This window comes from Lacerta agilis, chromosome 13, assembly GCF_009819535.1.
Source record: "Lacerta agilis isolate rLacAgi1 chromosome 13, rLacAgi1.pri, whole genome shotgun sequence".
In the NCBI taxonomy this organism is placed as follows: Eukaryota; Metazoa; Chordata; class Lepidosauria; order Squamata; family Lacertidae; genus Lacerta; species Lacerta agilis.
Genome location: NC_046324.1, coordinates 52375036 through 52401200, shown reverse-complemented (window position 1 = coordinate 52401200; position 26165 = coordinate 52375036). Strand labels below are relative to the sequence as shown.

Sequence of the window (26165 nt, the reverse complement as noted above, 5' to 3'; positions counted from 1 at the left end):
TTATTTAACTAAAACAACATTACAGTGGTAGCACCTTAGAGACCAACTAAGTTTGTTATTGGTATGAGCTTTTGTGTGCATGCACACTTCTTCAGATACTTGAAGATACCTGTGACTGCAGAAATGGTATCTGAAGAAGTGTGCATGCACACAAAAGCTCATACCAATAACAAACTTACCGGTAGTTGGTCTCTAAGGTGCTACTGGAAGGAATTTTTTTATTTTGTTTCAAATATGGCAGACCAACACGGCTACCTACCTGTAACTAGAATTACAGTGGTATCTAGGTTTAAGAACAGCTTAGTTTATGAGCAACTTGGATTAAGAACACTGCAAACCCGGAAGTAGGTGTTTTGGTTTGTGAACTTTGCCTTGGAAGCAGAACATGTTCAGCTTCCTGTTGTTCCATTTCTAAACTGAGTCCTGCGCTGCTAATCAGAGGCTTCCTGCTGAGTCCCAAGCACCCACGCAACACAGAGGTGACATTTGGAGCTTTTGTTTTTGCTAATTTTTGTGGTTTTGTTTGTGTGGCTTTTTTGGTTTTTTGACTGTGGCTTGTTCTTCGTTTTATGGGACTGACTTGTGACTGTGGCTTGTGACTTCATTTTTGTGAGTTGTTTTTGTGACTGTGTGGAACCCAGTTCAGCTACTGGTTGATTGTGTGACTGCAGAAATGGATAAAAAAACCCATCCAAACAATGACTATCATCGGTGCACATAAGAAAAAAAAATCATTTTAATTTTTATCATCTACAATACTGTCTTATTTATTTTATAGTACAATACATTTATTATTGCCTTCATTTTATGGCTCAATGGTCTCGTTAGATAGTAAAATTCATGTTACCAGTAAATTGCTGTTTTAGGGGTTGTTTTTCATTGTCTGGAACAGATTAATCCATTTTCCATTACTTTCTATGGGAAAGCTCGCCTTTGTTTCAGAAAGCTTTGGTTTAAGAACCGACTTCCGAACAGAACAAAATATTCATAAACCGAGGTACCACTGTACAGCATGTGTATCCATGTTTGTTAACTGATGTGGTTAAACATTTAAAAAAAAAAAAAAACCTAGACTGAGTTTTAGCACACATGAAAAACTTAAAACTTCTGTATTTCCATAAATGAATGGCAAAGGAAAATGCTTGAATATATGGAACTCGCCGAGATGACTGGAAGGATCTGTGACCAGAAAGAGGAGAAAGTAGAAGAAGATTGGAATAAATTTAAAGAGTATTTGAAGAAATGTTGCAACATATAGAATACCCTTATGGAAGTACAGTTAGGTTATTGGTAACTTATATAGTTTGATGTTTTGCAAAGTATTGATATTATTATTTACAATTTAAATGTCTAGAAAAAGAACCTGCTACAGGAGAGAAATGCACAATGAAGCTCACAGGAGGGGTTTGGGGGAAGTCACCATACAATGGAAAATTTCAATGAAATGATTTGTGAAACATATGTGTTTTGTTTGTATGTCTTGTTTTTCTTTTTTTGATGTTTTGTTGTTCTCATAAAAATATATATGTAATAAAAATTATTTTTTTTAAAAAAAAACTTCTGTATTTCCACTACCAACCACCCCCTGGATTTGCTTCTACATTCAGGTGCCTATTCTGTACAGTTAAGTGTCAGTGCAGTTGTTGGAACCCAGTGGGATTGGGAAGAGTTTGCCAGCCCTGAAGTGCCTTCAGAACTTGCCTCAAGTCTGACTTGCACAGACATGCAACGGACTTGCACAATTATTACACAAAGATCCCAAGACTTGTGGAGTATTCTGCTCACAAGGTTGCACTTTCATTTTTACTGCTTCACACTTAGCTACTTGTGCAGATCTAATCCACTCCAAACAATCTATTCATTAGGGGAAATGTGATTGCAGTGAATGGCCATATGCCCCCACCTAGATGTTTCCAAGCTACTCTCTAATTTGTTTAGTCCACTTAGGGGTCCTCCCCACTACAAGTCCACTTAAAGTCAGGGGCGTAGCAAGGCTCTTCGCCACCTGGGGTGGCGTGCGCGGAGGCACCCCCTGGGGGCGGGGCGCCGTGACGAGTGCACCGTGACGTCACAAACACACGCGTCACGGCGGGCTGGGCAGAGCCACAGTGTGGAGGCGAGGGGCAGGCCAGAGAGGGAGGGGTCACCCCAAGTATCACCCCCCCCCCTAGGGTGGTACCCGGGGCGGCCCCCTGCTTAAAGTTAGCAGCTGGGTCATTCTGTCATTAAAAAATCCTGAAGCAAACATGATCAGATTGCCTTTTTAATTGTCTATAAGTTTATCTCTACTAACATGAGTTTGGCCAAACTGCGAGAGGCAGTGAAGGATAGGCATGCCTGGCGTGCTCTGGTCCATGGGGTCACGAAGAGTCGGACATGACTGAACGACTGAACAACAACAACAAGTTTATCTCTCGTAAACCACTTTCAATCCTAGATTGGAATATTCCTGTTACTGAACATGAAATGTACTTGATGGCATTCCAGTGAAAGCACAGTCACATAATGGTGGCCACACTCTTTAAAAATAAATTTAAAAATCCACACAGAAACCACAAATGAGAAGCTGGCATACTTCTGGAAAATAATATCTTGAATCATAATAACCAGCCTTGAACACAGTTCAGACATGCTTGGGTTTTCTCTCTCTCTCCTGTGTACTTCCTTCTCTCTGCTTTCCCTCAAATTGTTGTTGTTATTATTACTATTATTTTTTAAAATGAGAAATTAGTAAGAGGGCTTGCAACCAAAATCTGCATAAAGCTACCAATGAGGAACTGCGCAAGCAAGAACTGAGATGATGTGTGCACACCTGAAGCTTTGATTTGGGCCTCGGCTCATATGGCAATTTGCTCCCTTCTTCCAATTGGTCAGTAAACCATTTTACCTTTCGAAGAACATGTTCAGTGGGGATTGCCTCCTGGTAAAATATTCCCAGCTCAACAGTGCCAGATCAAAACCTTTAAAGAGGAAGCATCAAGCGTAACCAACACCAGACCTATAGGGAAGGATCACCTAGCCAAAGGAAAAGGGGAAAGTGAGAAAATCCAACATAATGTTATATATCACCAAGCTTCAACCTGTTAAGCGCCTGAATTTTCGTCTTCAGAAATACATGGAGACTGCCAGGGCTGAGACCTGACACTGAAAATGAACAGGGTGCTCAGCATACCACAGAATATCTGCTCTGGCACTGATCAGTGCTGGACATTCGCTATGCAGGCCTCCTTGCCAACAATTCAAGCCGTACTGAGCCCAGGTTTAGGAAAGGTGGTCAAAGAAGCACACTGGATTGAAGGCTTCACTCAATTCACTCAGACTGGAAAGGGATAACAGTGTAAAGTTTAGGCTTAAGTTAGATGCAGGCATTGAGACTATCCTGTCCTCATGGCCAACAGTCCCCTGCTGCAACATCAGGAAAGCTATTTGCTTAATTGTTTTTGGCTGTGCTGCCCTTCGGAAATGCAAAATATTGTTTATGTGACAGGCTTGCTCCACTGAAAGGACTTGAGGCTATCCACTGAAGAAGAGTAAAAAAGCACCAATAAATCAGAAATCCTTACCTTAGCTCCAGCAATTTATTCATTGCTAATCTCCCCCCATCAAGAGTAAATCAGAAGCCACTCAGGGCAAACAGATTATGAAGCTACATGGCAACTTCACTCCCAAGGGAATAAATAACCTTTAAGGAGATCGATCAGTGCATAATATCAAATATCTCGGGGTCAGATGGGATTTAAAGCATCACAAAGAATAAAGATGATGGAGAGGCAACCAACCTCCTTGCTCTGCAGGAACCTTAATCTGCCTTTGGGGAGGACTCTTGCAAGCATGAGTTTGGCCAAACTGCGGGAGGCAGTGAAAGATAGGCATGCCTGGCATGCTCTGGTCCATGGGGTCACGAAGAGTCGGACACGACTGAACGACTGAACAGTAACAACAACAACTTGCAAGCCTAAAGCAACCATCAGCTTGGGAAATAATTGGAGATAAAGAGTGATAAACTTGATGCATAAAATGCAACGCGATCCAGAGCAAGCTATTCAGAAAACAGGTCAAGCAAGTTTTGCGCAGTTCCTAGGAAATGTGCACAGAACTACATCCATTTATGCCAAGAGATGGCGGTGGAGGCAGGGGTTCGGGAATGAAAGAGGCCAAGGCTAGGGGTGCCTTTGCAAGCTCTGGTTCAGGAGTAGCCAACATGAAGGCCACTGACAATGCTGGCTGGGGCTGCTGGGAGTCGGAGACCAGTTACCCCTGGAGAGCCCAGTGCTGGGTGCCCATGCTCTTGCCACAAGCCTTTTGGTTCAGCCAATGTGCCCCTCCGTACACTGCTGTAGATTACCCTTGGGGGTCTCTTCCAATTCAGTGATTCTGTGAGTCTATGAGCAGGAGACCCAATATGGTTAAGGGCGTTGGGTGGGCTATTGTCTGGCAGGCGACCCAGCATCTATGCAGTATAATAGGGTTGTTTGAGGGTAATGTGTTGGGGTGAGGGAAGAGAACTATGTACCCTGAGCTTCCATCGAGAAAGGGGGGCTATATATGCAATAAATAAATTAAATATTCCCAGTTCCTTCTAAGCTTTTGATCCAGCCAAAGTTAAGCACTTTTAAAGTTACATTTTGTTTTAACAGGAAATAATTCCAGCACTTGCTTGCTTCACCTGTGGAAGTGAATGGGTCTAAAAAATAGTGGAATGGTGACTCAGGTCTGTTTGTTTTTGTATGATGGAGGTGGGGAATCAAGATGGCAGTCTTCTTTCAAATTGCTCAGTAAAAAATAAACCTGTTTCCAATTTGCAGCATTATAGGAAAAGACACAGGGCTAACGGATGTCTTACTGTGCAGCTGGCAATACGGGAGAGACACCAATACGGAAGAGACATCTAGTGGCTAAAGAAAGGAATTGCAGCTGATTATCTTTCAGAAACTGTCTTTCCTCGATACTAAATTTAATTTAAAAAAAAAAAAACAACACAACCTTCCAGTAGCACCTTAGAGACCAACTAAGTTTGTTCTTGGTGTGAGCTTTCGTGTGCATGCACACTTCTTCAGATACACTGAAACAGAAGTCACCAGACCCTTATATATAGTGAGAAGGTGGGGAGGTATATTACTCAGAAGGGTGGTGGGAATGGGTGATTGGCTGATAGGTGTGGAAAACCTGTTGGCGACTGTTAACGACTGCAATTGGTCTTACAGGAAAAAGCAAGGGGTGAGATGGCTAAAGATAGCTTTGTCATGTATAATGAGATAAGAATCCAATGTCTTTGTTCATACCCGGTCTCTCCATGGTTTTATTTTGGTAATTAGTTGCAATGCAGCAACTTCTCTTTCCAGTCTATTTCTGAAATTCCTTTGTAGTAAGACAGCTACTTTGAGATCTTGTATAGATGAAAGGTCATCCATCACCTACAGACAGACCTTTCATCGCCTACAGACAGCCACCCAATCTTAAACAACAAATCACCCACAATAATACAACGACAGGACTCAACATGGACACTGGTACCAGAGCCTGCAATAAACCCAGATGCCAACTTTGCTGCCACATAAACCCGGACAACACCATTACTGGCCCCAACAACATCCAACATACCATCTCAGGACTATTTAATTGCTCATCTTCTAACATTGTGTATGCAATCAAATGCCAGCAGTGCCCTTCAGCTCTGTATATTGGACAAACAGGACAAACTCTGCGCTGGAAGGGGGAGAGTGCTCCGAAGGTAAAAGATTGGCAAAACAAATTCCAGGAGTATGTTGAGATGGCCCAGTTAACCAACAGTCTGAGGGGAAATAACAGACAGGTTTCTGTGTTGAAATGGGAGAGATACAGAATGTACCTACAAGGCTTAATAATGGTATAAAGTCTGTGGTGGCCTTTGAGTGACCCTGGGGGTTAAACAACTCCATGTTACAAGTTGAGGCTGTGCTCGGGTTTTTAGAATGTTTTGGAAATAATATAAAGAATAAAAGAAAAATGTACTTTCGCAAGCAGAAAAGGAATGCTCATTGGAAAAGATAGGAAGTCTATAATTTATTTAATCTTTTTTAATCTTTTATTTTTTGTTTTTTGTTTTTATTTCTTTATTTTCTTTTATGAGTAAACATTTTATTTTTTATTATTACTTTTTTGTTTTGTGATTATACTTTTAAAGTAAATTGGAATAGTGCTGTATAGTTTATTTATGAGGCAATAAAAGAGAATGAGTTATATGCAGGATGAAAAATGACATGAAGTTTCTGTTTTCAAATATTTTGTTAGTTTATGGAACAATATGGTACAATATGGAAAATTTGTAAATAATGTAGCTGACAGTACATTGATGAATGTTAATAATAATAATAATAATAATAATAATAATAATGGATTTAAAAGTGAAAAAAGAAAGGAAGAAGAAGAAGTGAGGAACAGGTTTAAGGATTTAGATTTGGTGGATAGAGTGCCTGAAGAACTATGGATGTAGCCTCATAACATTATACAGGAGACAGCAATGAAAACCATCCCAATGAAAAGGAAATGCAAGAAAGCAAAGTGGCTGTCCAATGAGGCCTTCAAAATAGCAGGGGAGAGAAGGCAAGCAAAATGTGAGGGAGATAGTGAAAGATACAGGAAATTGAATGCAGATTTCCAAAAAAAAAATAGCAAGGAGAGACAAGAAGGCCTTCTTAAATGAGCAATGCAAAGAAATAGAGGGAAACAACAGAATGGGAAAAACCAGAGATCTTTTCAAGAAAATTGGAGATATGAAAGGAACATTTCGTCCAAAGATTACCATAATAAAGGACAAAAGTGGAAAGGACCTAACAGAAGCAGAAGACATCAAGAAGAGGTGGCAAGAATACAGAGGAATTATACCAGAAAGATATGGAGGTCTCGTAGACCCTAGATAGTGTGGTTGCTAACCTTGAGCCAGACATCCTGGAGAGTGAAGTCAAATGGGCCTTAGAAAGCACTGCTAATAACAAGGCCAGTGGAAGTGATGATATTCCAGCTGAACTATTTATAATTTTAAAAGTTGATGCTGTTAAGGTGCTACACTCAATATGCCAGCAAGTTTGGAAAACTCAGCAATGTCCAGAGGATTGCAGAAGATCAGTCTACGTCCCAATCCCAAAGAAGGGCAGTGCCAAAGAATGCTCCAACTACCGCACAATTGCACTCATTTCACACACTAGCAAGGTTATGCTTGAAATTCTACAAGGCAGGCTTAAGCAGTATGTGGACCAAGAACTCCCAGAAGTGCATGCTGGATTTTGAAGGGGCAGAGGAACCAGAGACCAAATTGCAAATATGCGCTGGATTATGGAGAAAGCTAGAGAATTCCAGAAAAACATCTATTTCTGCTTCATTGCCTATGCAAAAGCATTTGACCATGTTGACCACAGCAAACTATGGCAAGTTCTTAAAGAAATGGGAGTGCCTGATCACCTCATGTGTCTCCTGAGAAATCTCTATGTGGGACAAGAAGCTACAATGGATATGGAATAAAATAACTGATTGGTTCAAAATTGGGAAAGGTGTATGACAAGGCTGTATATTGTCTCCCTGCTTATTTAACTTATATGCAGAATTCAACATGCGAAAGGCTGGACTGGATGAATCCCAAATCGGAATTAAGATTGCCAGAAGAAATATCAACAACCTCAGATATGCTGATGACACAACCTTGATGGCAGAAAGTGAGGAGAAATTAAAGAACCTTTTAATGAGGGTGAAAGAGGAGAATGCAAAATATGCTCTGAAGCTCAACATAAAAAAACTAAGATCATGGCCACTGGTCCCATCGCCTCCTGGCAAATAGCAGGGGAAGAAATGGAGGCAGTGAGAGATTTTCCTTTCTTGGGTTCCATGATCACTGCAGATTTTGACAGCAGTCACGAAATTAAAAGATGACTGCTTCTTGGGAGAAAAGCAATGACAAACCTAGACATCATCTTAAAAAGCAGAGACATCACCTTGCCGACAAAGGTCCGTATAGTTAAAGCCATGGTTTTCCCAGTAGTGATGTGTGGAAGTGAGAGCTGGACCATAAAGAAGGCTGATCGCCGAAGAATTGATCCTTTTGAATTATGGTGCTGGAGGAGACTCTTGGACTGCAAGAACATCAAACCTATCCATTCTGAAGGAAAACAGCCCTGGAAGGACAGATCCTGAAGCTGAGGCTCCAATACTTTGGCCACCTCATGAGAAGAGAAGACTCCCTGGAAAAGACCCTGATGTTGGGAAAGATGGAGGGCACAAGGAGAAGGGAACAACAGAGGACGAGATGGTTGGACAGTGTTCTCGAAGCTACCAACATGAGCCTGACCAAACTGCGGGAGGCAGTGGAAGACAGGAGTGCCTGGCGTGCTCTGGTCCATGGGGTCACAAAGAGTTGGACATGACTGAACGACTGAACAACAACAACATATTTGTCAACCAACTATGAGATCTCTCTTGCCTGTAAATAATATTTGCAGCACAATTTAACTCAAAATGCAGTCTCAGTTCAGAAGTGAGAGTTCATCCACATTTATGGGCACAAATTTACTCAGCTTAATTTACCCATGCTGTTGTCAGCATTTCTAGCAACTCCCTGGAACACCCAGAATACAGACAACTTTAAATATATATTTAATATATCAATATCATGAGACTCGGTTATTCAAAGTGATCTTTCCCAACATCATTGACCCTGATATTGGGAAAGATAGAGGGCACAAGGAGAAGTGGACGACAGAGGATGAGATGGTTGGACAGTGTTCTCGAAGCGACTGGCATGAGTTTGGCCAAACTGCATGAAGCAGTGGAGGATAGGGGTGCCTGGCGTGCTCTGGTCCATGGGGTCACAAAGAGTCGGACACGACTGAACAACAACAATGTGTGGGAAGGGGGGAGGTAAGAGCAAATTTAGATGATGGTTAAATCATCTTTCAAAGTCCTAGATTTCAGAGTATAGAAATTCTGGCGCAAGCACCTTTCCCAACAAGTCATGAGAGAAACAAAGGCAGTGAACTCTGCCAGAACCTCACTCAAAACAAAATAATGCTACATTCAGGCAGAGGACTCCAACTGTATTAGGAATCCAGAATGTTGCTAAAGCCAATAAAATCAACATTTCTAAACGATATCCCCAAATCCTGACATTCGGAGTCAGACTGAAGAAAGATGCATCATGGTCAGGCTAAAAATAATTATACTGGTTGCAAGCCTCCCCTCTTCTTTTTGCAAACCTGGGATCTTTCCCCTCCAACCTGCCTGCAAGAGTTTTGCAAAACCCTACCGGCCCTTGGTGAGGACTGTCTGAGCGCGTGTTGGCCCTTTACCTCATGTCTCCGTAGGCCCCCGGGTAGCCCTCCATCCACGGGGTGAGCTCCGTCTTGATGCAGCCGGCAGCAGGGGCCAAGGGCATCCTCCCCACCACGCCCCCGGGGTTGGACGGTGGGAGCTCTGCGCCCTCTTGTCCAGACGGCGGCTCCTGGCTCCTGGAGTACCCGCAGGACGCCGGGGGTGCGCCTTCGTAGAGCTGCCCTTCCGCGGTGAAGAAGGGGTGCCAGCTCGGGCCAGGAGGGCCGGCATAGTGGGGCGCCAAGGCAGCAGGCACATCCCAGGCGCGCCGGCACTGCGGCCCCCAAACGGCACCGCCGGGTGCGGACTCCAAGGGGCTCTCCCGCTTGATGCCCCCACGGGAGGCCAGGGCCAGCTGGAAGTTGTAGTAGTCGCGATTCGGGAAGGCCCTCGACGGCTCCTCCAGCTCCGGAGAATCTTTGTAGAGGCTCAGGTACCCCGGCACTTCCATAGCCAGCGCGCCGCCTCCCTCCTCGGCTTCTACAATCTTGCAGCCGCCCAGAGTCGGGGGCCGAGCGCGCGCGCCAGCGAACAGGCAGTCGCCGCGGGTCGCCGCCATCTCGCCGCCACCGGGCTTGTCCAGCGCTTCCACCGCCAAGCCCATGGAGGCGGAGACGGCTTTGCCCAGCTCCTTGGCGCTCTCCCCCAGGTAGTCGGTTTTGTCGGATGGGGCTTCCTCGCCTCCTCCAGCCGCCTGCAGAAGACTGCTCTCTCCCAGCATGTATCTTAAGTCCCCCGGGCAACCGTGGAAGGAATGGCTTCCCAGTAGGGCCAGAGAGGACGGGGCGGACGGGGACGCGGCGGGCACCTTCCGCTTGTCGGGGGGCTGCAGCGTTTTGCTCACCTGGAGCTGCTCCTCCAGCGGCAGGTAAGAGGGCGAAGCCGGGTCTTGCTGGTGGGCGCTGGGCTCTTGAAAACAGGACCCCAAGGAAGACGAGCTTGCCATTGGGAAGACCGACGCCTGGTGACTGGGGCCAGCCTCCTCCCGCATGGGTCCGGGGCTCTGGAACGCTTCGCGGACGCTCTGAATCAGGTTGTGTAAGGCGCCTCGAAAAGCCTTTGCCGGCGACCGAGGATAGACTCTGCCCAGACCGACGGGCACCTCCATGACCTCTCCTGTGGCTGGACGGAAAGGGGTGTGGGGGTCAGCCTGCTGTGCTTTTCTCTGGCTCCAGGACCAGGTAGGTACTGGAGACTCCTCAACTGGGCGGGGTGTCAGCTGCGAGAACCCGGCTTTTCTACCAGCTTCCGACAGTGACATCCCTTGGGCCGCCGGGGCACGCGCGAGGCGCTCCTAAGTTGGTATGCTTCTCGGGTCCAACGCCCCCCGCCTGGGGAAAAGCAGAGGTCAAGGCGCTAGTCCGCTTTTTTGTTGTTCTTTGTTGTTGTTTTTTTCAACTTACCCAGCCGCAAAGACGCAGCTGTTGGCAGTTGCTGCTGTTGCAATTGCAAACTGATGCCTCTCTTGCAGGGGTGAGCTGAGGTTAGAGTCGGGAGAGAGAGTGCGGCTGCTGGCTGGATGGACGGACGCTTTGGAGGCAAGCCGGAGAAGGTGAACCTGGGCGCGAGGGAGGGCGGAGGCGGGGGCTAGCGAGCCGGCGATGCTGGTCGCCCAATCGGCGCAGCGGCCGGCCGAGGAGATCCCTTGCATCCGGGGAGGAGAGATCAGCAACAAGTCAGGTTGGTGGGATAGAAGCAGTAGAAGCACTGTACACACTAGTGGCCAAAGTTGTGGAAATCTTTTGGGGAAAGTGTATTTCCGAGGTTTGATGGCTCATAATACCACTTTCTTTTGGAGTAATATCATAAAATTATATATCAATGAAGTTTTGGATGTGGCATTGGGGACAAGGCACTTTGTCTCTTAGCCTTACTTCACAGGGCTGCTGTGGGAATTAAATGAGGGGGAGGCCTATGTGTGCTTCTTGGAAAAACCTCAGGTGGGATATAAATGCTCTAGCCATCCAGCCGACAGCAACATCTGGAGTGTTGATTGCTCCACACACTTTGGAGTGTTCCAGCAAACTTGGACAAGGCTTGCAACCTATACGGTGTTTCCAGGTGGATGATTATTGTGGGGTGGCTGTTCCAATGGCAGGCCTTCCTTAAAAACCTCCTGTGGAGTTTTTGTTACATACAAAAACATATAGACACTGAAAGAAAGCAAGTAAGCAATGAAGAGAAAGAAGATAGGCAACACCGAGTGAAACAGCAACAGCAAACCAGCCTTCCCGACAAGCCTGGCAAATCTGGAACTACACTTGATTGATTGGGTGTATTTCTTTGGGCTCATACACATTTCTGCTTGTCCCACTGCTTTCCTTGGGAAAAGGACTCATTGCTGAATTGGAACAAATGTCCATTGGTTTTTCTGTGGTTTGACACTAGTTCCAAGACAGTGGCAAAGAGTGGGAGAAAGTGGTTGGGGGAGGTGGAAGACCTCTCAGCCCTGTGCACAAGGGGGAGTGTGGGCTCTTTCCATTCAAACGAATTCCCAAAGTACCGTAGCTTACAGACAATAAGTACTGTGTATTTCAGGTCTATGGGCCGCAATAACGCTGTGTGTGTGACAATAAATAGCTGGAACATTACAGGTACAGCGTAAGTTGTATAAATTAACAAATCATCAGTGAAACAATTACAACCTATAAAGCACTCATTATAGGTAGGTAGCTGTGTTGGTCTGCCATGGTCAAAACAAAATAAAAAAATAAAAATTTCCTTCCAGTAGCACCTTAGAGACCAGCTAAGTTTGTTCTTCGTATGAGCTTTCGTGTGCATGCACACTTCTTCAGATACACTGAAACAGAGGTCACCAGACCCTTATATATAGTGGGAAGGTGGGGAGGGATATTACTCAGAAGGGTGGTGGGAATGGGTGATTGGCTGATAGGTGTGGAAAACCTGTTGGCTACTGTTAACGACTGCAATTGGTCTTACAGGAAAAAGCAATGGGTGAGATGGCTAAAAATAGCTTTGTCATGTATAATGAGATAAGAATCCAATGTCTTTGTTCAGACCAGGTCTCTCCATGGTTTTAAGTTTGGTAATTAGTTGCAATTTAGCAACTTCTCTTCCCAGTCTATTTCTGAAATTCCTTTGTATTAAGACAGCTACTTTAAGATCTTGTATAGAATGTCCTGGGAGATTGAAGTGTTCTCCTACTGGTTTCTCTGTCTTGTGATTCCTGATATCAGATTTATGTCCATTTATCCTTTGGCGTAGGGTTTGGCCTGTTTGTCCAACATCAAACATACCATCTCAGGACTATTTAATTGCTCATCTTCTAACATTGTGTATGCAATGAAATGCCAACAGTGCCCTTCAGCTCTGTATACTGGACAAACAGACCAAATCCTTCCTCATGATGTAACCAAAGCATTGGAGCCTCAGCTTCAGGATCTGTCCTTCCAGTGAGCATTCAGGGCTGAATTACTTCAGAATGGAGAGGTTTGATTTTCTTGCAGTCCAAGAGTCTCCAGCACCATAATTCAAAAGCATCAATTCTTCGGCGATCAGCCTTCTTGATGGTCCAGCTCTCACTTCCGTACATTACTACTGGGAAAACCATAGCTTTAACTATACGGACCTTTGTCGGCAAGGTGATGTCTTTGCTTTTTAAGATGCTGTCTAGGTTTGTCATTGCTTTTCTTCCAAGAAGCAGGCGTCTTCTGATTTCGTGACTGCTGTCACCATCTGCAGTGATCATGGAACCCAAGAAAGTGAAATCTCTCACTGCCTCCATTTCTTCCCCTTCTATTTGCCAGGAGGTGATGGGACCAGTGGCCATGATCTTAGTTTTTTTGATGTTGAGCTTCAGACCATATTTTGCGCTCTCTTCTTTCACCCTCATTAAAAGGTTCTTCAATTCCTCCTCACTTTCTGCCATCAAGGTTGTATCATCAGCATATCTGAGGTTGTTGATATTTTTTCCGGCAATCTTAATTCCGGTTTGGGATTCATCCAGCCCAGCCTTTCGCATGATGAATTCTGCATATAAGTTAAATAAGCAGGGAGACAATATACAGCCTTGTCGTACTCCTTTCCCAATTTTGAACCAATCAGTTATTCCATATCCAGTTCTAACTGTAGCTTCTTGTCCCACATAGAGATTTCTCAGGAGACGGATGAGGTGATCAGGCACTCCCATTTCTTTAAGAACTTGCCATAGTTTGCTGTGGTCGACACAGTCAAATGCTTTTGCGTAGTCAATGAAGCAGAAGTAGATGTTTTTCTGGAACTCTCTAGCTTTCTCCATAATCCAGCGCATGTTTGCAATTTGGTCTCTGGTTCCTCTGCCCCTTCGAAATCCAGCTTGCACTTCTGGGAGTTCTCGGTCCACATACTGCTTAAGCCTGCCTTGTAGAATTTTAAGCATAACCTTGCTAGCGTGTGAAATGAGTGCAATTGTGCGGTAGTTGGAGCATTCTTTGGCACTGCCCTTCTTTGGGATTGGGATGTAAACTGATCTTCTCCAATCCTCTGGCCACTGCTGAGCTTTCCAAACTTGTTGGCATATTGAGTGTAGCACCTTAACAGCATCATCTTTTAGGATTTTAAATAGTTCAGCTGGAATATCATCACTTCCACTGGCCTTGTTGTTAGCAGTGCTTTCTAAGGCCCATTTGACTTCACTCTCCAGAATGTCTGGCTCAAGGTCAGCAACCACACTACCTGGGGTGTATGAGACCTCCATATCTTTCTGGTATAGTTCCTCTGTGTATTCTTGCCACCTCTTCTTGATATCTTCTGCTTCTGTTAGGTCCTTTCCACTTTTGTCCTTAATTGTGGTAATCTTTGTACGAAATGTTCCTTTCATATCTCCAATTTTCTTGAACAGATCTCTGGTTTTTCCCATTCTGTTATTTTCCTCTATTTCTTTGCATTGTTCGTTTAGAAAGGTCCTCTTGTCTCTCCTTGCTATTCTTTGGAAATCTGCATTCAATTTCCTGTATCTTTCACTATCTCCCTCGCATTTTGCTTGCCTTCTCTCCCCCGCTATTTTGAAGGCCTCATTGGACAGCCACTTTGCTTCCTTGCATTTCTTTTTCATTGGGATGGTTTTCGTTGCTGCCTCCTGTATAATGTTACGAGCCTCCATCCACAGTTCTTCAGGCACTCTATCCACCAAATCTAAGTCCTTAAACCTGTTCTTCACTTCAACTGTGTATTCATAAGGAATTTGATTTAGATTGTATCTTACTGGCCCACTGGTTTTTCCTACTTTCTTCAGTTTAAGCTGGAATTTTGCTATAAGAAGCTGATGATCAGAGCCACAGTCAGCTCCAGGTCTTGTTTTTGCTGAGTGTATAGAGCTTCTCCATCTTTGGCTGCAAAGAATATAATCAATCTGATTTCGATGTTGCCCATCTGGTGATGTCCATGTGTAGAGTCGTCTCTTGTGTTGTTGGAAAAGAGTGTTTGTGATGACCAGCTTGTTCTCCTGACAGAACTCTATTAGCCTTTGCCCTGCTTCATTTTGAACTCCAAGGCCAAACTTGCCAGTTGTTCCTTTTATCTCTTGACTCCCTCCTTTAGCATTCCAATCCCCTATAATGAGAAGAACATCCTTCTTTGGTGTCATTTCTATAAGGTGTTGTAAGTCTTCATAGAATTGGTCAATTTCAGTTTCTTCAGCACTGGAAGTTGGTGCATAAACTTGGATTACTGTGATGTTAAAAGGACTGCCTTGGATTCGTATCGAGATCAATCTATCATTTTTGAAATTGCATCCCAGTACAGCTTTCGCCACTCTTTTGTTGACTATGAGGGCCACTCCATTTCTTTTACGGGATTCCTGCCCACAGTAGTAGATATGATAGTCATCTGAACTGAATTCGCCCATTCCCGTCCATTTTAGTTCACTGATGCCTAGGATGTCAATGTTTATTCTTGCCATCTCATTTTTGACCACATCCAGCTTACCAAGGTTCATGGTTCTTACATTCCAGGTTCCTATGCAATACTTTTCTTTACAGCATTGGACTTTCCTTTTGCTTCCAGGCATATCCACAACTGAGCGTCCTTTCGGCTTTGGCTCAGCCGCTTCATCAGCTCTGAATCTACTTGTACTTGTCCTCCGCTCTTCCCCAGTAGCATGTTGGATGCCTTCCGACCTGAGGGGCTCATCTTCCAGCGTCATAACTTTTATATGCCTGTTGTCTTTGTCCATGGAGTTTTCTTGGCAGGGATACTGGAGTGGGTTGCCAGTTCCTCCTCCAGGTGGATCACGTTTGGTCCAAACTCTCCACTATGACCTGTCCATCTTGGGTGGCCCTGCACGACATAGCTCATAGCTTCCCTGAGTAATTCAAGCCCCTTCGCCACGACAAGGCAGTGATCCTATGCAGGCCCAAACAGAGGGTGGGCCATATGGGCCATTTGGCCCGGGCCTCCGATTCCAAAGGGGGCCTCAGTCAGGCTCACTTGTCTAATCTCAGCCTATTGGGCAGCAGCTTCGTTTCTTGATTAGCTCCTGAACCCCAGAGACAAAGGCACAGGGCAGACTCATGTAAACAAATCCCAAAATCCCTTGCAGAATCCCAAAAATTTCCACTCCCCCTCCCCACCATAGGGTAGGTGGGCTTACCTGGCTGGTTGCCACCCATCTTTCTGTAGCTGGGGGTTGGGAAAAGGTTGCTAAAGGCCTTTTCGGCCCAAGCTCATCTTTGTTTTCTTAGCAGCTACACTACTCTTGGTCTTCGTTAGGTAAGTGTTTCTTACCTAATTCTGGGGCTGGGATGCGACCTGCTGGGCATCCTGAGGATGCTGGGGGCTGGCTCTGGGCAGTTGTGAAGGCCTCAGAGGCCTCCCATGGCCTGGAAGCCAATTGCGGAGCCTCTGCAGGTCCGGGGGAGTTCATGGCTTGCCTCAGGGAGGCTGCAAGGCTTCTGATAGGGAAAAGTTCCAGCCGTCACCTTCCCCCACCGCTATGTCTCCCTGCTAGCGAGTGCGGGACTATTAAATTCACGAACCCCCCCCCCTGACGATGAGCGGGGCACCCCTTTCCCCCCTGTTCCTGTCATTCCCCTTCACACTAGTTACACAAGCACCCACATAAACCCTCGTGATAAAGGGTTCCCTCAAAGGTCCCGATCTGCGCCCCGAAAAAGCCTCCGAGAAGCGCTCCTGTCAAAAGCGTTTCTCGTACACACCATTTTCTCAATGAACGGCGAGCCCACCAATCAGGAGCATGCATTCAGCTCTGCCTGCAAAATGGAACGTTCAGCTCGACTGTGATGTACTCAACACCTTCACGCTTGACTGCACGCTAAGTGGGTATTGACAGGCTCCCTGCTGCGAGAACAATGGAACTGAAACTAAATTGTATCCAGCAGGGAAGTTATTAATTATAACTTGTTACAATGTAGCAACTGGACAATTTGGACTCTGGGTGGCCTGTTTGACAGCTCAAAACGTTTATTAATATAAAAATCAATATCTCCGGAACGCAAGGTCCGATTTGCTCGATTCTGGTGTCTATCGTCTCCTTAGGAGATAACCTTTCTAGCCCCTCGGTCCCCGCCATCCTCCGATCATCGGAAGGTTATTATTCTGATACTGTATGATTTTCTGACATCCATCCCAGAGGCTTTCATAATCCTTTAGGCGAGAGACCACGTACGCATCCAGGTGCAAGAGGAAATGCCCCCACCCAAGTAATCCACCCAAGCACCCTCCGATCAGTTGCCATGGTTGCAGACATCCTCTCAGGAGTTCCTGTATTGTTCTCTCCCGGTCGAAACTCTGAATATATATTGTACCCACCCTAAATCCATTCACCGGTTCCTGCCACCTTTCCTGATATGTAAAACTTGTTTACCTGTATGTAAATCTCGCTAGAACCTCCTCTCTCCCCCTCCCTTCCCTGACGTAGCTATGATGTATTTTGCAATGTATTCTGGGCAATTGCGGGAAGTTTTAAAAGTCCATGAGGCTCTTTGTTCGGGGTTCGGATCCTCCTGAACCTTGTTGCGCAATAAACTCCTTTGCTTTTGCTCCAATCTCCAGCTGGTCTCCATTGCCTCCGCAGCGAACCACGGGCTTCCTCCGTAGGACCGGGAGCTGAGCAGCCTCTACCCGGTAATTTCCGTAACATCAGTTACATATTTAGGGTTTTTTCTTTTCCCAATGCCTTGATGGTATTTTTTGCTTGGCAGTGGGTTGGACTTGATGATCTTTTGTGTCTCTTCCAACCTTGTTTTTCAACTCTATGCTTCTAAGATTCTAACAATTTTATGCTCTTTTGCTATTCAAAGATTTTCAGCATTTTTCTCTGGAAATTAGCTCATGCACACTATCCTTTGCCTATGTAGAATTTTCTAGAATATAATGTTAGAATTTCTTTATATTATGATTTAACGACATTTATTTTCCATGCATAGGTTGCCTTAGCAAGTTTCAGTTGAAAAAAAAAAAAGATTTTTCCAATTTCTTCCAGAATTTCCTGTATTGAGGGTAATTTAGAATGTTTTATGGTGCTAAACTTTATTCAATTGCAGGCTATGATTCTTAAACCTCCAGCAAGATTTCATTGGAAAGGAATTATTTTAAAGAATTTCTAAAGAATTCTCAATTCTATTTCTAATTTTGTTTGTTTCTAGCTTAAGTGCAACGCTTCAGGAATACTGGAAAATCATTTGTTAGTTGTGGTTTTTCTCTATTTAGATTTTATGTGTTTTAAATGGGTTGTCTAACACTTGATTTTTATTACTATCCAGGTTCTTTCAGGTTTCTTATTTCTATTAATATTTTTTTCCCATATGAGGTTTATTTCTCTCTCTGAAGACGAATGCAGATCCAGATGCATTACTATAATCTCTGTTTCTTTGTTCTCTGATGTTTAGTTAGCTAAGTTGCTAGTCCTCAAAGTGGTTCAAACTTCAATGGAAGTGTTATTTCTTTTGCTCACAGCTAGAGGGTGTGTTATAGTTTAATCTACTTGTTTTTGTGAATGTTTTTTAAATTTCTTCCTTTGATAAGGTCAGAGCCGTCTCATCCATAGAGGCCGGTGGCGCGGCGCGCCAGGGCGCTGGGCATCCCAGGGGCGCCCCCGCGAGCCCGCCGGCATACCGGGCTCCCCCTCCCCAACCCGCCCCCGCCCCCACGGGCAGGCGGGCACTCGCGCGCCGGCGGGCGGGCTGTAAGCCGCCCGCCCTCGCCTCCCGGAGCCCCAGCTGGAGCGCTGGAGCGGCGCGGGGCTTTGCGCGACCTTCCAGCACTCCAGCTGGGGCTCTGGGAGGCGAGGGCGGCCGGCTTGCAGCCCGCCCCCCCCCCGCCGGCTTGCAGCCCGCCCGCCCGCCCGCCGGTGCGCGAGCGCCCGTCCCTCATCCTCCGCCCGCCGGCGCGCGAGCGCCTGCTCCAACGCCACGCCCCTCATCCCCCGCTCGCCCCCCCTCCCGAGGGGCGGCCAGCGCGGGAGGGAGGCGGGCGGAGAGGCGGCAGGCTGGGGGCGCCGAGGGATCGCTGCGCCAGGGCGGCTGATCCCTCTAAGACGGGCCTGGATAAGGTTTCCCCAGAAGTTACTCTTTAAAACTTTTAACTAGTTTTTAGAATTAAGTGATATCTTATATTTTAAAAGTTTTCTTTTTCAGATTTCTCAAGTCTTATCTGCAGTGGTGTATTATCTTTGCTTTAATCTTTGTGTTTAGATTGTCCCTCCTCTAGAGAGGAGCCATACTCAAGTTGTTTACAGGTTTCCTGCTAGAAGAAAGCTTACTCGGGAGTAAATTTACCTACCCGGCTATTTGCTTCAAATTTAGTGTTTCCAAGCCAAACCTTTTTCTGTCTGAATGCCAATGGAGTTCTCTACTTGGTGCTACTCAATTTTTGGAAGTTCTAGATTATTGACTTCCAATCTTTAAATGCATAGTTATTATTATAGTTAAATTGTTATTTGGTAGTGTTTTTATGAATTTCTTTCCTTTCTACTGCAAAAAAATAAAATAAAAAATAAAAATAAAAATAAAAAAGGTGTATTATATCCCTAGATGTTTTCTGAACTAGGTTTTCTAAAAAATATGTTTCTAACCAAAGTTTCTCTAATGGACTAAAATTTTCTTTAGAATTTTGAACAGAATAATTTGATTCTGATTTCCTTAATTAAATATTTCTTTTCACAGGTATTCTTATGTTAATATTGGTAATCTTAATTAAATAAGTTTCTTCTATATAGTATTAGTTTCAGGATAGAGGTTCTTCTCAATCATTTGATTTGTATGAAGATGAAACAGATTTCTAATCATATCGCTCAGCTCTAATTTTGGGGCAAAGGAGCAATTGTTTTTTGCTTTAACAGGTCCATGGTGATAGCTGAAGTGCGTGACCACAGACGTGCAAAATCCTGTAAGATTCCTGTCCCAGAGTTTCATCCTCATGCTGAATTTAACCAGACAATCATAACTGGACAATGAAACGTACAATGAAAGACTAAACTGAGGAAAGTTGAAGACTCTGTTCCAGATGCCAGGTCTTCAAAAAGAAGATCAGCATGATCCAGAGAGTTTTAAGAGACTTTTAGCAAAAAGAACCTTCACGCAAAAGACTTTCTTTTAGTTACAATTGATCAGAATCCATCATTCTTCAGTTGATTGCTGATTCTATTATTGCTTCAATTTATTGATTGTACTTTCTGTAAACATTGTGTCTGTATTCTATGATTTTATCTCATCATGTTATTATTATTGTATGCTTACTTCATAATTGCTATTAATTGTTGTATGCTTATTTCTTATTCAAGATTTTCCTGATATGAGGTAGTCTAATTTCATTTTGATATTGCTAGTCTTTGCTTATTTTAGAATGGTTAATGTTTTCTAATTTTCTTAGTTAGAATGATTTTAGTTAGCTTAGTTGTGATATGTTTCCTGATACAATGCATTCCCTCTCTCGGCAATATATTCTCTAATATTTTTCTTAGACCTGGCTCAGGTTTGTCTCCAAGGGATTTATACGTGATTCAACAACATTTCCAGGCGGATGAAGATGATACCATGCCATGGCTTCAGTAATGTGTTATTAACAGCAACAAAACAAATAACAAAAAAAGGTTGATATGTGGTGTTCATGTATGATTAAATAAGAGATCATACATTGTCTGGACATTGTGCAGGTTGAAGCTAGACATTCCGATACCCATATATGCGGTTGTGTTTGAGTGCAAGCTCCCTGCTGGTCCAGCGCAAGATATGATTTCCTATGATAAATCCTACATGACCTGAAATTGGCTATGTTATTTGGCTGTGCCTTAAGCTTCCATCATTGGGAAGCACAGAGTCACGTCTCTTCTTTCAATTAAGTTGCTTGTTTAACTCACAACTACATGGCAATGAGTGTATCTTTGATAACCTCAGAGCATCTGTCCCTCTTGTCTCTTTGAAGTAGTATCTGCTAACATCCTGGAGGCCTGGGAAGTGTCAATATGGCCAGGATGCTTGTTCTTCCTACTATCAATCTTGTGTCTTTCTTCTACCTGATCTTGGAATGCGGATGACCTGTAGCTAGGAAGTTAGTTACTAGCTTAAACTGGTTTCTGCTAAGTTCAAAGAGTTCTTTGTTCTCCTCATGGCCACATGGCCTGTGGGGGGAGTTTGCTCTGGACACTGTAATTGGCTGATTTGAATCTTGTAAGGCGGGTTTTCTGTGTCAATAAAACTACCTGAATGGGAGGGGGAGGGGGCTTTTTTGGCTCACTCTTCTCTCAGACAGGTTTCTGCTGGTCAGTTTCCTTGTCTGTCTGCCTTATTTGAACTCACGCATTGTGGTTTAAGCATAAACACCACAAGGGACAAGATTAGATGCAGATGAACAAAGCATTTTTGTTATTAAAAAAATCAAGACTCCTTGTGCTCCCCTTTCTCCCCTTCCCCTTTCTCCCCCCCCCAGGGGAGCCCTGCCCTCTGCCTGCCCCTCAAAGTCAGTGTGTCTTGTGGGGTTGGCCTGGGTAGCGGCAGCCTCTACTCCCCACCTGCTCCCCAGCAGCTGCTATGAGCTGCCCAAGGGAGGAGGCAAGTAGCGGCAGCCATGGAGAGGCAAGAGGAAGCTTCCTGGCCACCTCGTCTGTTGACAAGCCCTGGCTCATCCTCTTCCCCGAGTTGGTGCTGGCAGAACTGGCTTGGGAAATAGGGACAATCCAGGATCAAATCAGAAGCCATGATGGCTCTTTCGGAATCATGGGACTATTCCTGGAAAATCAGAGTTTAGACTTAGACTTTTGTGCGAACCACTTTAAGCACATATTGTGAAAAATGCAGTAACAAAAGAGGGGTGAAGAAACTGAGTATGAAAAAGATAAGAATTGGGACACACAAGGGTTTTCCTTGGCCAGTTTACTTCCAATAAAAGTCTGCATTTTCTAATACAGTGGTACCTCAGGTTACAGACGCTTCAGGTTACAGACCCCGCTAACCTAGAAATAGTACCTTGGTTTAAGAACTTTGCTTCAGGATGAGAACAGAAATCACGTGGCATTGGCAGCAGTAGTGGCATGCCCCATTAGCTAAAGTGGTACCTCAGGTTAAGAACAGACATCCAGAACGAATTAAGTTCTGAACCCGAGGTAACACTGTAATGCAACAATTAAAGGCATCAGTGAGGGTTGACCTTTATTTGCTCCTCCGAATCAAGTGGTCTTTGCTGTTCAAGTCGGGCCTCAGAAGGATTATGTACAATTTGGGGAAGAAGATGCAAGCGAGCAAGCCTGCACTGGAGGCCAAGATGCAGAAGATCTCCACAGCCACCATCTGCTTTCCTTTGGTGCTCAGATAAGAGGGAACAAAGGACAGCCAAACGCTGCAGAACACCAACATGCTGAAAGTGATGAACTTGGCTTCGTTGAAACTGTCTGGCAACTTCCTGGCCAGGAAAGCGACCGTGAAGCTGACAATGGCCAGGAATCCCAGGTACCCCAGGACACAATAAAACATGGTGGCAGAGCCTTCGTTGCATTCCACAATGATTTCCTCCGCCAGAGAGTTCATGTCCACATCTGGGAAGGGAGGAGCCGTACAGAGCCAAACAGCACAAATACTGGCCTGAAGGGAGCAGCAAGCCAGAAGAAGAGAGTTGGCCAGAGATTTCCCCACCCATTTCCTCATCCTGGATCCTGGTTTGGTGGCCATGAAGGCCAGAACCACCGTGATGGTTTTGGCCAAGACACAAGACACCGCAATGGAGAAGATGATGCCAAAGGCCGTTTGTCGTAAAGAGCAGCTCACTGGGTGAGGCTGGCCAATGAAGAGCAAGGAGCAGAGGAAGCAGAGCAACAGGGCAAGGAGCAGAGTGTAGGTGAGGTCCCGGTTGTTGGCTTTGACAATGGGAGTGTCCCCGTTCCTAGAGAAGACGCCAAGGACCAAGGCTGTGACCAGAGCGAAGAGCAGAGCTAAGGCAGCTAGTGCGAATCCCAAAGGCTCTGTGTAGGAAAGAAAATGTTGTCTCTTGGGAATGCATTGATCTCTGTTCTGGTTTGGAAATTGAGCTTCTTGGCATTTGAAACAATAATCCATATCTAAAGAAATCAAATGAATGATGTATGAGTCCCAACAAACCTGGCAACCTTTTTCTACTGGTACGTTTCATTCTTTGTAATGAAATGGATTCATCCATCTCCAATGGCATTCTATTGCCTCTGCTCCCAAAACAGAATTCTGAGACATTAATTAGAAACTAGTAACAGAGATAAGTGGAAACGAGTAAAATGCAACATTTCTTTTTTCTTCATATGTGGTATCAATCAAATCACCAGGAATTTAGGAAACAAAGTATTGACGACTGTTAATATAGGGCCATTGAAAGAGCAAACGGTCATTTCTGCTGCAAAGTGAGAAGTCCACTATGATATCTTGCAGCAGCAGAATTTGATTCTGTGTTTCTGGCTCTCACCCCTAAAAGTATAGGGATTGAGGGTTAGGCAAGTCTTTCGTGACTCTGCAAGCTGTGGCAGGAGGGGAGCAGGCAGAGAACACAGGACATGATCCGCACCTATTTCCACAGATCTACTTTGTCAAGGTTAAAGTTGTGGCTCTAGTTTGCGCAACTTTCTGTGTCCGTCTTCTTTTTTCGAGATCTGAATGCAACTGCTGTTCTGTTTAGGAGTACTGAACTGTTAATAAGGGGAAACTGTTGAAATAGACTAGGAAGCATTGTATAAAAGAGCAGATGATGTCTCCTACCCGTTTGGTTTGAAATCTCACCCCTAAAACTATGGGATGGAGGGTTAGGCAAGTCTTTCCTGACTCAGCAAGCTGTGGCAGGAGGGGAGCAGGCAGAGAACATGGGACATGATCCACATTTATTTCCACAGATCTACTTTGGAAAGGTTTGCCCTACTCTCTGTGTCCGTTTTCTTTCTTCTAGATCTGAATGAACTGCTGTTCTGTTTAGGAGTACTGAACTGTTAATAAGGGGAAACTGTTGAAATCAATTAGGAAGCATTTCATAAAAGAGCAGATGATGTCTCTTACCTGTTTGATTCGAAATCATCCCATCTGGACATGAAGCACAGTCATAGCAACAAAATGGCAGCCCCTCCTTCTTTTTCCGGCTGTATCCTGGCTGGCACCGATCATTACACAATCCAAGGGGCAGCACCTGGTCAGAAAGAGAGGAGAAGAGGAAGCTCCCTTTTGCATGGTGAAGAATACAGTTTGAATCAAAGAGACGAGATCATTTGACAGATTTACATTATTCCAGATATGTGTTGTATGCATGGATAAATTGTCTTATAAATATTGGGAGTGAAGTTGAAGGGAAACTGAATTTTTCATTTGTATGAGATGGAAAGAGGACAGGGAAAAACCACTGATTCTGAAATACTTAAAGTTGGCAGAGAAGGCAAAATAGTAAGCATTAGGCTCAGAGATACACTAAAAGACAAAACTCTTCCTTCAGCACAAATGTGTAACTGATCCTCCCCTTGTCTTCTGAGAAATATGTCTTGCTTGGTTCCATAGGATTTACTCCTACATTAGAGATGTGGGTGATGCTGTGGTCAAAACCTCCGAGCCTCTTGGGCTTGTTGATCAGAAGGTCAGCTAAGACTTGCAGGAGAGCTTACTCTATTGTAGAAAAAACAAAATCGAAAATTCTTTCTAGTAGCACCTTAGAGACCAACTGAGTTTGTTCCTGGTATGAGCTTTCGTGTGCATGCACACTTCTTCAGATACGAAAGCTCATACCAGGAACAAACTCAGTTGGTCTCTAAGGTGCTACTAGAAAGAATTTTCGATTTTGTTTTGACTATGGCAGACCAACACGGCTACCCACCTGTAACTGGATCTATTGTAGAAACCCCTTCATGCATTAACTGGACTTAAGAATGTTATTAATATTAGACCTTATTCTTGTATTTGTATTCTTAAAATTAAAAAGCTCCCTTTTTACAAAATCAAGATTCCACACCCACCTGATTGAATGCTTTGTGCCATGTGATGGCTTCTTCATCCATGCTGAAGTCTACATAGTGTGATTCCTGTGGTTCTAACTTTCCTACTTTCACTCGCAAGAAGGTTTGGTTGGGGAAAGTAACCCAGTTAATAATGTCAAATCCAGCTGCCAATTCCCCATTCTCATCAAAAGACACAAAGTCCCCAGCACTGTTGTTGAAGGAGATACTCCTCAAGATGGAGGGAACCTAGACAGGATAAAACAAGGCAAAGTTTATAAATTAAAGAAAGGGAGTGTGGTTTTAGAAAGGAAAAAGAATGGGAATGAGTTAAAAAAGGTGTGGTCCACCTTTGGAGCAGATATGGAGATATGTCATGACCTCCCTGTGGCCTGGGAAGCAAGGGGGCACCTTCTTTGATGGCCTCTGAGATGCACAGAGGAGGCCTTGTGTCTCCTTCCCCTAGGCTGGCATGGAATGCACTGCCTTGCTCACCTGGCTTTGGGAGGGAAGCGCCCTCATGCCTCCTTCCCAGAGCCCAGCAAGCAAGGGGGAGGGCTGCACACCTAGGGCCCTCCCTGGACCTTCTGGGAGCCTGGTAAGAAAGGAAGATCTTCAGGGAGTGCAGGGGGAAGGGAGAAAATGAATAGAGAGCAGGTAATGGTGAGTTTTATTATAGGGTGTAGAGAGAAACACCAGTGCTTTGTGCAATATCAAATAGTGAGATGCTGCCCATGGAAAGTACTGGAGAGGTTCTTCCTGGATAAAAAACCTACCATCTTTCCGATATTAACACATTATGAGGCTCAGTTTAACATGCCTCCTTCATCACCGCTCCTCACATATCAGCATCACAATCACATAGGACAGCAGAACATGCAGCTCCTTCCACAACATTGTTGAGTTCTACAAAGAGGTGACATTTCTGTGTGAGGAAGTGAAGGAGGAGATACTTCCACCTCTGCAACTTGAAGGGGAAGGACAGGGAATATATTGATTCTGGCTCCAACTTGAAGGCAAGGGGAAACAGGGAAGCACGGAAAAGAACATTTCTTTTGTGTGGGAAAGGTAAATCCTGTAAGAGGTGCTTTTCTTCCCTGTGTATTCAGTCTTGACACGCAGAGCCCTCACTGCTGGCACACACGCCATCAGCCCATCTTTGCTGTTGTTGTATTTTCCCCATTAGTTCTGCCACCCCCCCCCCCCACGCTACAGCTTGCATCAGCTTGAAACCCGGAACCTTGTTTCTTTTCCCTTCCCTTCTCTTCTCTTCTCTTCTCTTCTCTTCCCTCCCTCCCTCCCTCCCTTCTTTCCCCCCCCCCTCTTTTTTTGCTGTTAGCCGGAGATTGTGTTAGGCAGTTGGTCTGTTTTTCCATTTGCTGCATCAGTGGTCCATGGTCTGTGTGTCAACACCCATTAGGTTAGCCTAAGCACAGATTATTCTGAATAT

General features: G+C 44.7%; 2 protein-coding genes across 2 annotated transcripts in view; both read right to left on the bottom strand.

Annotated features, from left to right (window-relative positions):
• The window catches only part of LOC117057044 (androgen receptor-like), a 62607-nt gene extending 52146 nt beyond the window's left edge, over nt 1-10461 (bottom strand). Inside the window, exons 1-2 of the mRNA XM_033167792.1 lie at nt 9315-10461; nt 2423-2433 (exon numbers count right to left, since the gene is read on the bottom strand). Of these exons, the coding sequence (XP_033023683.1) occupies nt 2423-2433; nt 9315-10444 (1141 nt within the window). The 5' untranslated portion in view covers nt 10445-10461. The remainder of the gene's footprint in view (nt 1-2422; nt 2434-9314) is intronic.
• Nucleotides 10462-21938: 11477 nt separating this feature from the next.
• Nucleotides 21939-23829, bottom strand: LOC117056842 (vomeronasal type-2 receptor 26-like). The gene is made up of 2 exons (XM_033167522.1): nt 23796-23829; nt 21939-22840 (listed from the first exon to the last, which is right to left on the bottom strand). The coding sequence occupies exons 1-2, from the start codon at nt 23812-23814 to the stop codon at nt 21939-21941; spliced, it is 921 nt and encodes a 306-aa protein (XP_033023413.1). The 5' UTR covers nt 23815-23829.
• Between the last annotated feature and the right edge of the window lie 2336 nt (nt 23830-26165).